Here is a 17140-nt window from a genome sequence, read left to right on the forward strand (position 1 = left end):
TAAATTCTGAATTACCTCATCATTGGCATCTTTAAATTCACATAATATGCGATGAAAGCTATGTGACATTTCAGTTTTAATTATTTCCACATTATCTTCAACTGCTTTCATTCCCTGAATATCATGCATCTTGCGAGTGAGCAATGACAGTTTCCCTTGTCTCCTATTGCGCAGCCTAAGCAGCTTGTCTTCCTTGGCTGATTCTGTGGGCTTGGGCGCCCTCCTCTGGCTAATAGCGGTATCCACGTTTGCATTTGCTGAGTCATCCTCCATCTTGGCTATTATATGCTAGTGCACATTAACTGTCTGCATTCACTGGAACTTCGACAATTTCACTGTCTTCTAAATGTTCACAAATCCTCTTGTGATAAGACACACTCAGAGTGCAACAAGCATTCAATTAAATCAAGCTTCTTATGAAAAACGATTTCAGCAGTACTTTTCAATAGCAACAGGAATAGGCAAGGTTACTGTAGCATGGTCATCTTAGCATTCAGACATGAAAGGCATTTACCGCGGACCGCGGCTATCGTCGTCTTCAACATTCCAAAAGTATCGACCGGTAGAACAGTTTACTTCAATGAAAATCCGTTTAGTTGTTACCTCCCTTTAGAGTGCAGTCGGGTAGATGGAGGCTCCGTTTTCCTTCTAGAAGTAACTTCTGTTCCAGCGCGAGTCATCCATGAGCTCAGTCTTTGACTAATGTAGGTGCAGTTTCTTCAATTCTTATTTTATGACCAGTTCTTTGAGCTTAAGTCCATGACGCGAGACTCCGTGTAAAGTTCAAACTGTTTATATAAGAAAATTGTCACATTACAGAAATAAAACGGATAAAATCAAACTTAAAACTTCTTCATAATGTCACGCCTCGTGGTCTCAGTGTCATCTCGACATGGCGTGGTCTCGTTGCTTTCTGGCTAGTCTGGAGGGTTCTTGTCTCGGTCAAAGACTGCTGCGCTCTGACCTTCCTCGTCACGTAAAACAGTTTTAATACAGCAAAAAGTGACGTCATGCATATCTTAATAACATTAAGCAATATTAATCACAAGAAAATAACATTACTAAACAGCAGTAAATATGTCTAAATATTAAAACTAAACATAATGCAGTACAAAATTAAATTATTATTCACTATTCACAATTCTCTATTATGGCTCTAACAGAGGGAATGATAATAATAATAATAATATTTTTTGGAGTTGTTGGAAATTACAAAATGAACTAGTGATACAATTTTGGTGATGATTCGGATCATGATGCGGATCCAGGATTTAAAAAAAGATTCTTCTTCAACGTGCGATAGCGCAAATTTTGACATTGCAGTTTCTAACTCCACAAAAACAAGGCAAAAAGACTTGAAAATAATAGGATGTTACATAGTCAAATGTTCTATCAAACAGCTTCCTTGACGGAGGTCTGCACTGTCTGAGAGCATTTCAAGTTTTAGATATTGTTAGCTCAGCCAGCTGTCATCAATCATTTTCTTATCTCGATCTTGCAGTTGTGCCCCTCTCTACTTGTCGTTTGCATCCTGTCTAATACTTCTGTCACCAAAGCATCCACCTGATTGTCAATAACCAAAAATCTGGATTTGAGCCGATCTTCGACCTTCTCTGTAATCTGTCGTCTGATCAGACAGCTCATTGATAGTAGGTAGTAGGATAGGTGTACGGCAGTTTAGACGTAGTCCATTATTCAATTGTTCAATCAAGTCAATATCACTATAGACCAAGGCCCACATTTCTCATCATTTGCTCTTTTCAGTGTTAGTAATAAGCCTATGCAGATCTGTACGAGATAAGACTAGGAAACACTGACCGTGTGCACTGTATTCCAACAAAAGTTAACATCATCTACAAAACCAGCACATAGTCACTTTCACTTTGAAATTAAAAATGAGTGGGGTGCTGTGGCGGAGGGCGCTAAGCCCCCCCCTCCCCCATTTGGGATTACATTGCCCACGGGGACCTCGGTTCGAGTCCGGCTGGGGTCATTTCCCGGCCCTGCCCCATTTCTTTCTCTCAATCATTTCCTGTCTACTCTCACACTGTCCTGTAACAATAAAGGGCAAAAAGCCCCAAAAATACTTACAGAAAAAATGAAATAAAAAATTAGCTGCGTATGAATGAATTTCAGTGTAGGAACAAGCAGGTCTATTACAGTAAATGACTTTGAAACATTGCCTGTGTTGCTTCTCTGTGACCCACCATGGCAATGTCCTCAAACGGTCCTCGTTGGCCTTTACACACCTAGACTGCTTCCTCAGCATTCTGGTGAATGTGTAGGGGTCTTCTTATTACCATAACGACATCGCCATTCAGAAGGACACCTTCTACAGCTCGCTTATGCTTGCAGTGCTACATAACTACACACAAAAGACAATAGGCAATGCACACAGTTACATGCAAGGAATATTCCGATTATAAATGGAATGGTGGCAGACAGTGTTCAGTTTGGGAAGGAGTCACGTAAACTATTTATTCATTTATTCATTTCTAATATGGTTGTATTAAAGGAATATTCTGGTAGCACAACATTCCTCCACGCATGTAAATAGAGTATTCCGGAAGTTGATTTAAACAGAACATTGACTATATCCTGTTTGAAACCTGAATATTCTGTGCATGCGACTGCACTCACTGACAAGTCAGTGTGCTTTCCAGCTTAACACATTTTCTGTTCATTATGGATACACAATACCACTTTTTTTGACAAACGATACGAGTACAAGTACATTCATTTGTGTACTTTCCGATACCGAGTACCGATACTTTTACCCCCAACATACGATGAAAATAAATGCACAGCCTTTTTTCCCACTTGTGATATTTGTTTTATTGTCCATTTCCATGTAGAGTTAAATGTTAGTAAATGTATGAAGCTGCACTTTTTTCCCATGCTGCTTTCAAATCAGCAAAACTTGACGAGATGTTGCATTGTTTTGTGTAATAGCAGTATCTGTGCCTGGTATCGGCAAGTGTTTGACAAGTATGAGTATGAGTATAATGAGCAAGTATCTGGGCTGATACGAATCCCAACTTACAAATAGGCTGTTTACACACTGCACTTACTGTACATCATTTCACACATTTCCCCCTTCCCTTCCAGTTCAACTACATGCATGAATGCTTTGAGAGGATTTTCTGTGAGCTGAGATGGAGAAAAGAGGTAAGAGTCCTGAAGGACCCATTTTTATTAGAACATTATAGAATTAGTCTCCTCGTTCTTTGTTAGATTTCTAGATACTGTTACAGTAACATTGGAGACCACTGACCCAAAGTTTAGTGGGTGGTTGTAAATACCTTAAAGGTGCACTGTGTAATATTTTTAATAGTTTATTTCCAGAATTCATGCTGCTCATTCACACATGTTACCTTTCCACGAATACTTACCCACAACCATCAAATTCTAAGTATTCATTATGGCTGGGAAAATTCATTTTTCATACATGAAAAGTGGGATCTTTTCAATGGTTGACCATTTTGAATATCCAGAAATTATTTTTTTTAGCTGCAAACCTTAGTGTTCGTTGGTCATGCTACCAAATATTAATTTATTATCTAGTAAATATTAATGAAATGATCAAATTTGGCAAAATGCGGCACCGTTTCATTGAACAGCTTCAGTACCTTCTCTGGCCACCATCCTACACAGTGCACCTGGGAGGCAACCATAACATTCCCAAAACCTTTTTTTTTATTGACCAGATGTTTAATTGTCAGACTTACTCAATGACCCAATGCTGATAAACAAACACCCAAGGAAACTGGCATCTCACCCTTCGGTGTGTGAGTAGGGAAGCAGTCTGTATAAAAAAGATATACCCTGTGTGACTTCAGATTTGTTGAATTGGACTGGTGGGGTCCTTTGCAACACTCTCTGGCATCGTGAATAATGACTGCAGTGCTCGCACCTTGAGTTGTCTGTGCCATTATTGGAATTCTTACCTCAGTCTCTTAACCCCTTAGCGCAGCACCTATGTTATAACCTTACTGTCTCCAAAATTGTAATGTCTATGTCTTAATCTGTTATTTAAAGGCTCTCGGCACTGTCATAGCAATGTTGTTATGATGTAGTTGAGTATTTTCAGCAAATAGTGAATAGGCCCGCTGGTGACCCCATCTGCAGTAAGAGGTTACCTTACATCTGATCCAGCAAGGAAGTTTAATTTCCCCTGTGTAGATCATCCACTTTAAGTTTTAGTTTCCTTCTGACCTATCTTATTCTATTGGTAATTTAATCATTTACCGGTTGTAGACCTTTGAGTTTGAACTGATCGTACTATCTGTCTATGTGTGTGTGGCTCATTATGTGAAACGTTTTGGGCTAACGTTTTGGGCTTCTTTTTGTACAGCAGCTAAAAATGATAAAGTAACTGAACTTGTGGCTTTTGCTCATAGTTCATCTTGTGTTCATTGTTCATATCTCTCTCTCTCTCTCTATCTCTCACTCTCTGTCTCTAGCTTGAGGAGGAGGTGACTGATAAAGACAATAAGAACTGCAGTCGAGACGGTATGTGTAGCAAGGTAAGGCTTTGCCTGCCTGTCTTTTTATCCTCATCTCTCTAATGCTAGGGCTAGTCTGGATGCGTTGTTACGTTAAGCCAGTGGAACGCTGTAATAGTCACTGAAAAAAACGTTCCTTCCATAGAACTACCAAAGATTCTCTATTCTGCATTTAGACCGTCTCTAGTACTACAACATTGTGACCGTGCACAGGGGCTATAGTAACCGGGCGAATAGACTGGCCGCGATGAGATTCAAGCGACAGAGAATCGCTTCTGTGCAGCAAGAGCGATACAAGCGATTGAAGCGACTAGAGTATGTCCGTTAAAAGCAGAATGCAAGCATTCCAACATTCCCATTGGCGACTGTCGCCGGACCGCGTCATAGCTAATTTGCATAATATTCCCCAGGAGTTCAACTACAAAACTGTCTCTTGTCACGTGAATAGCCCCAATGGCTTTTGTCACGTGACTCAATACAAAGTCAATCACTTCCGTCGCTCGCCTCGCTCGGGTCACAGCAGGTGTATTCATGTGGTAATACATTGCAGGTTGGTCATTGCCTTTCTGGTAACAAATAAACACTTAATGAATAATTTACTTAAATAATACTTCATGTATAAAAAGGAGACAATCCGCACACTTCAGGTCTATTTTTGTGCAAAGAAGCTTTACTTGACTTGCAAGCCTTCGGTCCTTCAACAACAAATATCAACAACAAATATTTCATAAAAGTGGCCTTGTCTTACTGGGTCAAAAAAATACATTGAAAAGAATGGGCTGAATTTTTTTGAATGTTAACTAAACTGCAGTGTTTGGTGTAGCCAGTTCCATTGCAGCTAATTGTTATGGCAGATAAGTCTGTGACTTTTTCCCCATCCTAGTGCTGCTGTATTGCTCTATCGCTGGTGGTGTTATTCATATTTGATAATTACATTCTTACATTGCATTTTGCAGACGCTTTTTAACCAAAGCAACTTAGAATTGAGGACATAATCATAGCTGACATCACTAGTAAAAACAAAGTGCAAAGGAAATATACAGAACAAGTGCAGATGCTAAGTAGGGATTTTTTAAAGGTACATTAACACAGGGTTAAGTAGTACACACTCATATACTCAAGCGTTAGTGTAATAGATATTCACGAAAGAGAAAAGTCTTTACTTGCTTCTTGAAGGCTGACACTGGTAATACATTTACACTTCCAAAGCGATGGTGGCAGGGGCGTTCCATTATTTTCTGTTGGGAAGCAGTAGCGAAGTGAGAGATGGTGAAATAGGGAAGCGATGAGGGTGGACGGTTTGCGAGCGGGGCGATAAAGTTGAGCTTGGTTGAAAAAAGTGAGGAGCGTACACCGCGAAGCGGTAACCAATGGGAGAGCTTTCAAAACCGTTAACGCCATGACGTCACAAGCAGTACTGCGAGATATTTAAAAATGGAGGCTGTTTTGATTTTGGCTGGGTCAAATCTACCAATCGTTTTTCACAGATGCTTTGTAAAAAATTGCACTTGGATTAAGGTGGCCAATACAGTCGCTGCTCCTGGTGAGTTTTTATTTGTACTTGCACTGTCTGTAATTGCAGAGAAAGAGTTGTTTGACCACAGACATTTGCTAAGCTAGGCTAATTTGACCGGGAAAGAGGTTGCGTTTCTCGACACGCCCATCTCCCCACTCATCAGAGGCGGGCAGGCGAGTTGAGAACGATGGGAAAAGCTGACATGTACTTCGGCCATGAGAGAGATGTGCCTAGTCTTGCTGCCTCAGTGAGGCTGTTCCACCATTGACAAACAACAAGAGAGAACAGTCTTGACTGGGATCGCTTAGAGCCAGTAATGGCCAGTGTTGGAGGAGCATAGTTCTCTTCCAGAAACATAAGGCTTTAGTATGTCCTTTAGATAAACTGGAGCCGTTCCTGCGATGGTTTTGTAGGCAAGGGCCAAGGCCTTGTGCTTGATCGGGACGGCGATCGGTGGTAGCCAGTGTAACTCAATGAATAGAGGAGTAACATGGGTCCTTTTTGGTTGACTGAATATCAAACATGCCGCCGCATTCTAGACCATCTGCAGTGGTTGTAATCCTAAAGCAGACCTGCCAGGAAGGAGTTACAGTAGTCAACGCGGGACATGATTGTGGCCTGAACCAGTCGTTGTGCAGCATATTGGGTCAGCAAGGGTCTGATTTTCCGCATGTTGGACATCTGGAAACAGCAGATCCGGACAACTGAATTGATGTAGTTGGAGAATGACAGTTCCTCATCTATCATGACGCCAAGGTTTTTGGCGACTTTGTTTGGGGACAATGTATTGCTTGAAACATACAGTTAGCATATTCATTTTTTGTCCTGTTTTAAAGCCTTTATATAGTCATGTGCCGTATATATTATATGACACGCATGTGTGTGTGTGTGTGTGTGTGTGTGTGTGTGTGTGTGTGTGTGTGTGTGTGTGTGTGTGTGTGTGTGTGTGTGTGTGTGTTCAATATTACAGAACATCTTCCAGCTGCTGAGAAACAGAGGAGATGGAGGCACTTGAATGAGGAGATCATCACCTCTTGAACACACACACACACACACACACACCAACATTCATGCACAAGTATAGGAAGCACTGCGACAAGCAGTGTTCAAAAACAATGTAAATACGCAAGAACATCAGAAATATGAAGGAGACATCATCTGAAGAAGGACAAACTTGTGACTACATATTAAAAGTCATCTCAAACACACACACTGTGCATTTCTGAATCAAACACGGCACTTAACCTCATTTCAACTACGTTGGACGAACTGACAGACACTCATATGGTAGACCCTGACAGAAGAATCAGTTGATGTGTGCAGTGACCACCAGCCAATGAGGCTGCGAAGAAGGCGGAGAGACTCCCGTTTAATTTCTCCTCCACAAGTTAACGGACAACCTGGATTCATTAGCTTACAGTCCAGGTGCCACACAGTCAAATGACCTGGATCTACCCGTACAATTCCACAAAGTGATAGCATGGTTGAATGATTAACCTGGTTTGGATTAAACAGGTAAAACCTGGTCATTGGGAATATGTGGCACAGGATTGTGAATTAAGGAATCCGGATTGCCCGTCACTCAGTCAGTCATAGACTTTTCTTAACACTCAGTCAGTCGTGCCTGTGAAGATTCTCATTCATTCAGGTCATCTTTGTCTCAAAGAAAAAAGAAAGAAAAAAAAGTTTTAGTGGTAAGCAACTTTGCTTCTTTTTTGGAGCTTGGAGCTTTTGTTAGTGCATCAATAAAAATAATACAATGTGTATCTAGCCTGGTGAGGCAGATTAAATGTAAAAAAAAAGCCCTCACCAGGCAAAATATGTTTTTTTGTTCGCTAGACGGGTTTGTCTCGTTTACTAGGCTAACGTGGCTCCACTGAAATATGACCTTCTGAGCCCAAGAGGAAGACATTCTGCAATACATCCTCGTTGGCTCAAGGTGTGGATGCAATGATTTGATTGGTCATCCAACCCCCAGCTTCTGGAATATGATTGGAGGTCAACAGCAAGCATGGACACTGTGAGGAGGCTGTCCTGGCTTCCCTGTTCTGTTCCTGTCCCTGATCCTGGTATGACCTGAACATGGATTGAGCATCTCAGTAAAACGAAAAAAGTTATGAACTCCTATAGACTACATGGGGACTGAGAATGATAGAGCATGTTTGAACAGAGGAGCTTGACTGACTGACTGACTGACTGACTGACTGCCTTGTGATGTGTGCTCTGAGGTCCAAACTTTATCCATGTATACGTACATTGTATTCTTTGATTGATTGTTTTTTGCCTGTCTTGAGAAGGTGCACCTCACGTCTGGCTGTAGTGTCCCAGCTGACAGTACTGTGCCTGTTGTCCTTTACAGCAGTATTTTATTTTATCGCAGATTAGTGGCCTGGCCTAACAAATAGTACTTGTGTGCCTGCGTGTGTGTGCGTGCTTGTGTGTGTGTGTGTGTGTGTGTGTGTGTGTGTGTGCGCGCGTGCGAGTGAGCGTGTGTGCGTGTGTGTACGAGGGAAAGATAAAGTCACACGATTCTAATCCAAGCTGTTGTTATCAGATTCATCTACTATCTGATTCAGCTGTTGCTCTCAGATTCATTGAAGAGATTCCTCTTCAACATACATACATTGTATTGTGAGCCTTACACAGAGACGAGCTGTGTTAAATCTGTATTGTTGTTACTATCATTAGTTGTGTTAAATGTGTATTATTGTTGTTGCTGTTGTTATTATTATTAGTTATGTTAAATCTGTATTATTATAGTTTATTATTCTAATTTGGCGCTGGCGCTCTCAGGCAACTCGGCACACTCCTGAAGCTCAGACTAGGCCTATTCAGTTGCCATGGGGGCAAGGGGTGCAAGTCAAAATAATGGGCACGATCGCGATGAGGCAGTGCTGCTTTTGCGAGGCAGCGGGCATGCACACTTTGCCAGTTTGATGCATTGCAGTAACCACAATGCATCAAACTGGCGAAGTGTGCATGCCGCTGCCTAGCAAAAGCAGCACTGCTTCATCAAGATTGTGCCCAATTCCTCCTCCGGCCCTTTCCTGTGAACTCTGGCCTCTTGCCTCGGTGTTGCCCTGCCTCCGTGGGGAACACAGTAAAGTTTGCCCACTGTCAACCGGCACAGGGGGGGTTCCCTCGTTAAACGCAGTAAATGAGAGAATGACATTTGAATTGTGTTTTTGCAAGATATTGAATAAGGACTTCCATGATTAATGACGTTGAGTCTCGAATCACAAGGCCACAGGAAGGGGAGGGGAATAAGAAGTTTGACTTGCACGTTATGTTTCTTGAAACCGATCATAGCACTACAATGATGTGTTTGAGCCTTAGTTTTTGTATAAATCATGTATGAAGAAGTCTTTGCCCGAATGCGGGAGCACACACATAAACACCTAGAGCCTCTACCGGGGGGGGGGGGGGGGGGGACAACCGCTATTCCGACATGCCGCTATTCCGACATGCCGCTATTCCGACACTTTTCATCCCCAGGGTTAGGGTTAGGGTTAGGGATAGGGATGTCGGAATAGCGGCATGTAGGAATAGCGGCGGACGGTGGAAAACGTGTCGGTATTCCGACAATAGACATTAACATCGGAATAGCGACATGTCGGAATAGCGCCACGTAACCCTACCGAGAGCTTTTAGCAGGTAGCTGGTGTTAACAAATGTTTTTTCCGCATTTCCTTCCCAGAAGTCCATTCTCGGAAATTCCTGATACCCGAAGGAAATTTAAGTTGCTGTTGTCAAAAAACAGATTTCCGGCAATGAGGGCTCTCGCTAACTAACTGACTCGCCTGTCTGATGGGTTTTGTGGCATCAGTTTTTCTCAGAAAATGTTGAGTGGGAAAAGTGAAAGAAAGAAGTGGCAGGTTTTTTTATATGTTTGTTTATGTTCCTCTGTGAAGTAGGGATTGACACCTCTGCTTAATGAGACTAACAGTGGATATGCTGTCTGGGGAAGTATCGACCGCTCTGACTCTACCTGACGTCCTGACTCGCTTGTTTAAGTACCCCAGTGAGAATGGAGTGACTGCAAAGAGTTGATTGACATGAGCCTAATTGAAGGAGAATCCAGTCATCTACACTGTCTTTAACCATACCATTAGTGATATATTTTATTTTGTTTAGTTTTTGTTTTATTTTGCTGACGGCCATTCAGACATTCACAATCCTCTGAGACATGGAAAAGAAAAAGATTAACTCTCAATATCTCTTATCAGTATTACAAATACAGAAAGGGAGAGGGAGGGAGTAACAATGGAAGAATGCTGAATGATGTTGACCTATTGCCTTCTTGAACAAAATTGGCCCCGTGACAAAATAGAGCAAATGGCATTTTCAAGGATATGACTCAGAACTGAAATGTGTCCAGACTCATTTGGTCAATGTAAAGACATGTTGTAAAATATTCTTTTAAATAATAATTATAATAATAAAAAAACAATTTATTGAAGCAAGAAGATTTTGTCATGGATTTTTTTTTTAAGTGCCAGAGAAAGAGGCTGTGTGTGTGTGTGTGTGTGTGTGTGTGTGTGTGTGTGTGTGTGTGTGTGTGTGTGTGTGTGTGTGTGTGTGTTAAAAACTATTATTTTTGGAGTGTGTGAGCTAGAGAGAAGACTACATAACAAGTTAAGATAAGCAAGATGTGTTTGGGAGGTTACAGCTCCAGGTGTCAAAGTGCCATGCCAAATTGATAATATTGACGGCAAATTATATGCCCGCCAGTGGCGGGCTGCATTATTTTGCGCTCAAACGCGCAAGCGGTCAAAAGCTCTCCAAAAGCGCTCCAAAGCCAGCGCACCATTTGGGAAGCTATGACGCACGGCACAATTGATACGGGTCATAGTTACATTAAGTGTATGTTGAGAAAAGTCTATGGTGGCTTATCCTATGTAGTGGAAGTAGGCCCTAATTAATGGGCCCGTGACGGGCTGCATTATTTAGTGCTCAAACGCGTTTCAAGCCAGCAGGCCATTTGGAACGCTATGACGCACGGCACAATTGATTCGTGTCATAGTTAAATAGCCCATGGAACAGTTCTGATTGGGTTCGGACACGGCGGCGTAGTTGCCTGGTTAACACCAGACCTAATCACAAGTGAGATTAGGTCTGGGGAGTTGCCTATTGTAAATTCCGTAGGGGAGAGAATACTTGGCTATTATGACACACTGCCCTGATCTCTGATTGGGCAGAGAAACTGTTAATTATAACATGTATCTTACAATGTGTATCTTTCTATCTTAAGTTTTTTCTTTCTTTAGTAAATCTGATTGGCGGTGTATTATGTCCAGGCAATGTAAGAAAACAGACACTCTGAAACCTCACAGAAGTCAGAAGTCAGTCCCACAGTAAAATGTCGCTAATATAAAAGTTGACAAAGACATGCGCATGGTGAATGAATGAATTAAAATCCTATGAATGAGTGAATGAAAAAAAATCTTCTTTTAACCTTTCAAGCCATTTACAGTACCTCTTCACATCTACCCAACCTCTTCTACAAGGTGTCCAAAATCCATACACACTTTAAATCATTGAAAAAAAGGTGTTACGTCAGTTTCAAAGTTATTGGATTTACTTTTACTTTCTGAACCAAGGGTATCCCCCCCCTCAGAATCTATACAATGCTGTTGATATTTGAACAGATGTGATCATCACCAAATTGACAAATTCTCTTGATGAACCAATAGTTTTTACTTGCCGTGTGATATAAATACCAAGAAGTGGTTGTTTACAGCCATTGACATACCAAAATATCTATCCATATATCTTATTGTCAGTTGATGAAATTGTATGGCTATTTTGCATATTTTTGCAAAGTCATGGAGTAGGTATTCTTGATATGTGAGATGTGTGTGTGGGTGTTATGTCCTATTTAAATGTCTTTTTATGTCACCAACAAAGTAATAAAAAGTATCTGAAATAAAAACATGTAAAAAAGTTTTGGTTTCCAGTGAATGGGCTCATTCAAGTGACGGGTCAAATTGACTATAAAGGATCATGGATGTTTGAAAATTTGAGGGTAACAGGAGGGTTAAACCACAATAATAGCATGAATGAAAATGTGCATATTCATTTGATACGAAATTGTGTTATTATTACATTACATTACATTGCATTTGGCAGACGCTTTATAACCAAAGCGACTTTCAAAAGAGGACATAATCAAGCCAACATCACAGGCAAATACAAAGTGCACAGGAAATATACAGAACAAGAAGTGCAGTTGGAAAGAAGGTTTAGGTTTTTTTTTTTAAAGAGAAATTAAAGAGTAAATAACGAGTAAACACACACACACACACACACACACACACACACACACACACACACACACACACACACACACACACACACACACTCACTAAACTAGACATCATGTCAAGAGGCTGCCCTGGGGCTAGGCCAGCTCAAGCATTAGTCTAGTAGATACTCTCGAAAGAGGAAGGTCTTTACTTGTTTCTTGAAGGCTGCAAGAGATGTGCTTAGTCTTGCTGTCTCTGGGAGACCGTTTCACCACTTGGGTACAACAATGGAGAACAATCTTGACTGGGAGTACCTAGAGCGACTGGATGGCAGAACCGAATGGCAGAACCAGACGACTTGTGCTGGATGAGCGCAGCTCTCTTCCAGTAACATAAGGCGTTAGTGGGTCCTTCAGATACGCTGGGGTCGTTCCTGTGATGGTTTTGTAGGCAAGGGTCAATGCCTTGTGCTTGATCCGGGCGGCGATCGGTAGCCAGTGCAACTCAATAAATAGAGGAGTAACATGGGTCCTGTTGCATAAACATTACATTCTTGTGGACTGTCATGATGATTGACATGAATTTATTGAAGAAACGGAACAGTTGGCACAGATATTGATTTATTGAAAAAGCATTTTATTTGTCCATATAGGCAAAAATACATAACTAATACATGGGACCAATGGCCCAAATCATTCTGACAGTGGAGTCACAGTCAGCAGCATGTAGGCCTAAATGTTGACTGGTCACTCACAGTCGGACAGCCTCTGAAAACAAAATGTATGACTATGTCAGAATACATCAAAGTTGCATTGAGGTTTTTTTTTATTATTATTTAGTTTATTTTCTATATTTATGCTGCATTTACTCATTTCACCTTTTACTTGAATTCCTCCTATCATCAATTTCTTAGTATGGCTTGGGTATTTACATTGACTTAACATGCATGAATAGGTCTAACCTCTATAAGAAAATCCATACTTTTGAATAACCAGTGATGAACAAGCTGCAATAGCAACTCTGGGTAGACCAGTAAATATTATTTCTGTCCACCAAGAAGCGCAAGACAAACAAATCTGAATGCAATTTCTTTATTGAAGAGGTAGATTAGTATTAGATTTGGCGCTATGGCTCTGTTCAGAGGAATCCCCTGGTTTTCCTTGAACGCCAAGGAAAAAAGCAGAGATTCAGGGGACGGCAGCGTAGGGAATGCTCACCAAATTTAAGATTAGGAGAGCAAACAATTCTCCACTGAACAGAGGAGGCAACATGACAAGAGTAGCATATACATGCCATGTCATACACAACAAGGTGGAGCTGTGGTGTTGTGGGTTGCCAACAAGGAGCAGCCAAGTGTTTGCGAACAAAACAGAGAACTTTAAAAAGCGCCAAATTTGAAACTAACCAATGAGGAGCAATGTCAGAATTAAGGTAGGCCTACATGAAATCGATTAAATGTGTGAATTGCAGCATAAATGTAGGACGTGAACTATTGGACCTTTAATACAAGTATACACTACAGCAAGTTTTAAAATCTTAGCTGTGGTCTGGCGTTGAGGGCAAGCTCAATTCTGTGAAATTACAAAACCAAACCAAAGAGATTTGAACAAAGCTTAGGACTAAATTGAATGTAAACAATTCAGAAAATTAATGTCTTCTTCATGATGTTTTCAGGTTAAACAGACATATTGTCTTTGACCAGGACTCCCTGGCAGATGAGATGTTTGTCCCAGGTTAAATCAACACGTGCATTTTAAAAACATCTCACCCGGCTTTTCGTATCATTTGGAGTAGCAAGAGGAATAGCTTCAAAAAGACTTTTCGGTCTTCCAACAATGCCTTCTTTTTCTGATGGAGGTTCTGTGTTGGCACATCACCCCGTAGAGCTGCTGAAGAATGCAGAACTGAGTCCATGAACTGGGTCTTTAATTGGGTTATCTGAACCAGTGATGGATCTGAAGCATCCAAACGGCTAGACAGGCATGTGTCCAAGTGTTCTATTGCTACCAGGATGTGATTTACCAATTTATCATTCAACTGTTTTGCGGCAACCAGGTAGTCTGACACCCCTTTTGCAGCATCCAGCGCGTCCTCTATGAATCCAGCTGGAGCTTCTTTGGCAATCCACTCCGCAGCCTCCTGAGTCCAACGCCATCCCAAAGCTGTAGTGAAAAGGGCCAGTGCATCTGCGGCCGAAGGAGCTTGGTAATGTGCATCCATATGAACTGGATTGGAGACATAGTACCTGCTATCAAACCTCTCTGTAAAAGTGTCCACCGATGCCATCAAGTATTGGATTTGCTTAGATTCTTCTTGGAGAGCTGAGAGGGAGTGAGCCATTGACACACGCAATGTTGGAGCAAGTGCTAAAAAATTACTCTCTTATACAAGGGTGAGCACCAGTGTTGCCATTTTGGCCATTTTTCCCCCCGGCAGTTTTATGCCCATAGAAATCAATGCAATTTGTTGAAATTGGGCGGAATTTAGTGCCGCTTGGCATTTTTTTAGCTGCTTTTGGGCGGGATTTGATCAGACACATCTGGCAACACTGGTGAGGACTATGGCCAGACCTGTGATTGGATGAAGGGCTAGTGGTGGGCTGTCACAGGCGGAATCCATTGATTCAGTCATCCAGTCATTGTGCACAGTGATTTCACTGCCTCCTTGACAGATGGGCAAAATGGCAGCCCCCTGTGTGTGTGTGTGTGTGTGTGTGTGTGTGTGTGTGTGTGTGTGTGTGTGTGTGTGTGTGTGTGTGTGTGTGTGTGCGAATATATCCCTTTTTCAACATACTGTATATCTTTTTTCGTAGTGTAGTGTGCTTAGTGATTTTAGAATAGGATGATCTTATACTTTGTCCTTGTGGAATAGATAGTATTCATACTTGTGTGTATCATCATATTGGAAATATAATCATATGTGGTTTTAACTAATAAACTTGTGAGTAACCATTTGTGGTTGTTTCAGGACTGGTGGAATCCTTTGTCCCTGTGGAGTTTGTTAACTTTAACCCATTGGAGCTTGTGGAACCGTATCTTAATACCTCTTGCAGTTTGTTTAGGAGAGGGGTCTGGCAACATCATTTAACCTAATCGAAATGACAGGGACGGTCACAAACCGGTCACACTTCTTGTTGTCTCTTACCTGAAGGAGGGGTCAGGGAGTCGGCACCAGGAGATGTCAGTTCCCCTGACATCTAGGCCTAGACAATGAATGTTTCAGGCCCAGAGAGAAGTGTATCCGACCAGTCTGCTTGAGTGCAGAAGATCCCAGAACCGGTCACAGTTGTCTCGCAAGCATCGTGGTTAACGTTCTAGCGGTCAGAGTTCACACAGGGGTGGGTTAGTTGACTGACACTTTCGAGCACTACTGATTAGGTAACCATCAGGCCACAGACCAAGTGTATCCACAAACACACACACACACACACACACACACACACACACACACACACACACACACACACACAAGGACCATCTTCTGAAAAGCCCCCCTGAGTAGATTGTAGAGGGTATATACTGTAGTTTATATATAGTCCATGTAGTCTTGCTCAGAAAACTGTGACCGGTTCTGGGATCTTCTGGATGCACTCAAGCAGACTGGTCGGACACACTTTTCTCGGGGCCTGAAACAGGCTTTCGTCCATCCTGCTTAACCACATCCATCACACAGGGGAAACACACAGACAGTGTGCATTCCAATATGCACACTCCTGTCCTCCACTCCTGTCCTCCTCCCCGCCTCCTGGCCCCTCCTCCGTGGAAAAAACAATAAAGTTTCAGCTGTCAGCCTAGCCGAAACAATTTTTGGGGGACAATAGTTCATTCACCATCCCAATTGCAAATGAGAAAAGGACAACAGAATTGTGCTTTTGCGAGATATTGAAATATAATGCTGTTGTCAGTGATGTCATCATGACTTCCTGGTACGAGGCCACAAGCACAAGTGGAGGACGCAAGGTTGCACACACACAGACAGTCTTGTCTGTCTGCAGGCTGCTGAGACACTGGGGACACCCAGCCACCCAGACAGAGAAAACCCCACACTCTTTACGTAACATGTAACGCAAACGCGACAAAGAAATGTTGAGAGAGAGAGAGAGAAAGAGAGGGAAAAAAGAAGCGGGAAGGAGTGAGTGGGGGGCTAGGACCAGTACCCTGTGTTAGCCTACATGTCATGGAACGAGGGACTGAGAGAATAGTTGTAGTAGCAGCAGTAGACTTGGTACGGTCTGACAGAGTCTGATAGGTCACATGTGTGTGTCAACTGGAGAGAGAGAGAGAGAGAGAGAGAGAGAGAGAGAGAGAGAGAGAGAGAGAGAGAGAGAGAGAGAGAGAGAGAGAGAGAGAGAGAGAGAGCGAGAGATGGGGGAAAAGACTTGCTATGGTCTGCCCATACTGTTGACACCTACACAAACATTTTGTGAGTGATATAGACATACCTTCTCCCCCACAAACACATACAGGACTCACTCAAACCATAAATCGCACTCGAACACTTTGCAACTAGGAACCATCTGTTGGAATGAGAAAACTAACCCCCCCCCCCTCGATTATTTTTTCACATACAGCCTTACTCACTTGCTGGGGACTCTTTAACAGAGTGGAACTGATGGACACCATATCCCACACACATCACAAGGCTTGCAGCCTCACTTACACACTCATGTTTGACGGAAAGAAACACACATGATTCGACACATGTGTGGCCTGCGTTATCTCTTTACCGTAATATTTTTTTTATATTTTTAGATGTTTTAAGATGTTTAGTGACTACGCCACTCTCATTTGTTAGGGTGAGAGAACCCAACCATCAAACACTTGATTTGACTTTCCCCGCAACAGGTTAGTGAATAACAAGAGATACAACTGTCA

The 17140-nt window shown here is 42.0% G+C and overlaps 1 protein-coding gene across 3 annotated transcripts in view; it reads left to right on the forward strand.

Annotated features, from left to right (window-relative positions):
- The window catches only part of snx27b (sorting nexin 27b), a 41061-nt gene extending 32130 nt beyond the window's left edge, over positions 1-8931 (forward strand). The window contains exons 11-13 of one of the 3 annotated variants that reach the window (XM_063199536.1): positions 3109-3168; positions 4464-4526; positions 6992-8931. In XM_063199536.1, the coding sequence (XP_063055606.1) occupies positions 3109-3168; positions 4464-4526; positions 6992-7036 (168 nt within the window). In that variant the 3' untranslated portion in view covers positions 7037-8931. The remainder of the gene's footprint in view (positions 1-3108; positions 3169-4463; positions 4527-6991) is intronic. The other 2 variants (XM_063199535.1, XM_063199537.1) reach the window with 2 other exon arrangements.
- The last annotated feature ends 8209 nt before the right edge of the window (positions 8932-17140 follow it).

The sequence above is a fragment of the Engraulis encrasicolus genome, chromosome 5, assembly GCF_034702125.1.
Source record: "Engraulis encrasicolus isolate BLACKSEA-1 chromosome 5, IST_EnEncr_1.0, whole genome shotgun sequence".
Taxonomy (NCBI): domain Eukaryota; kingdom Metazoa; phylum Chordata; class Actinopteri; order Clupeiformes; family Engraulidae; genus Engraulis; species Engraulis encrasicolus.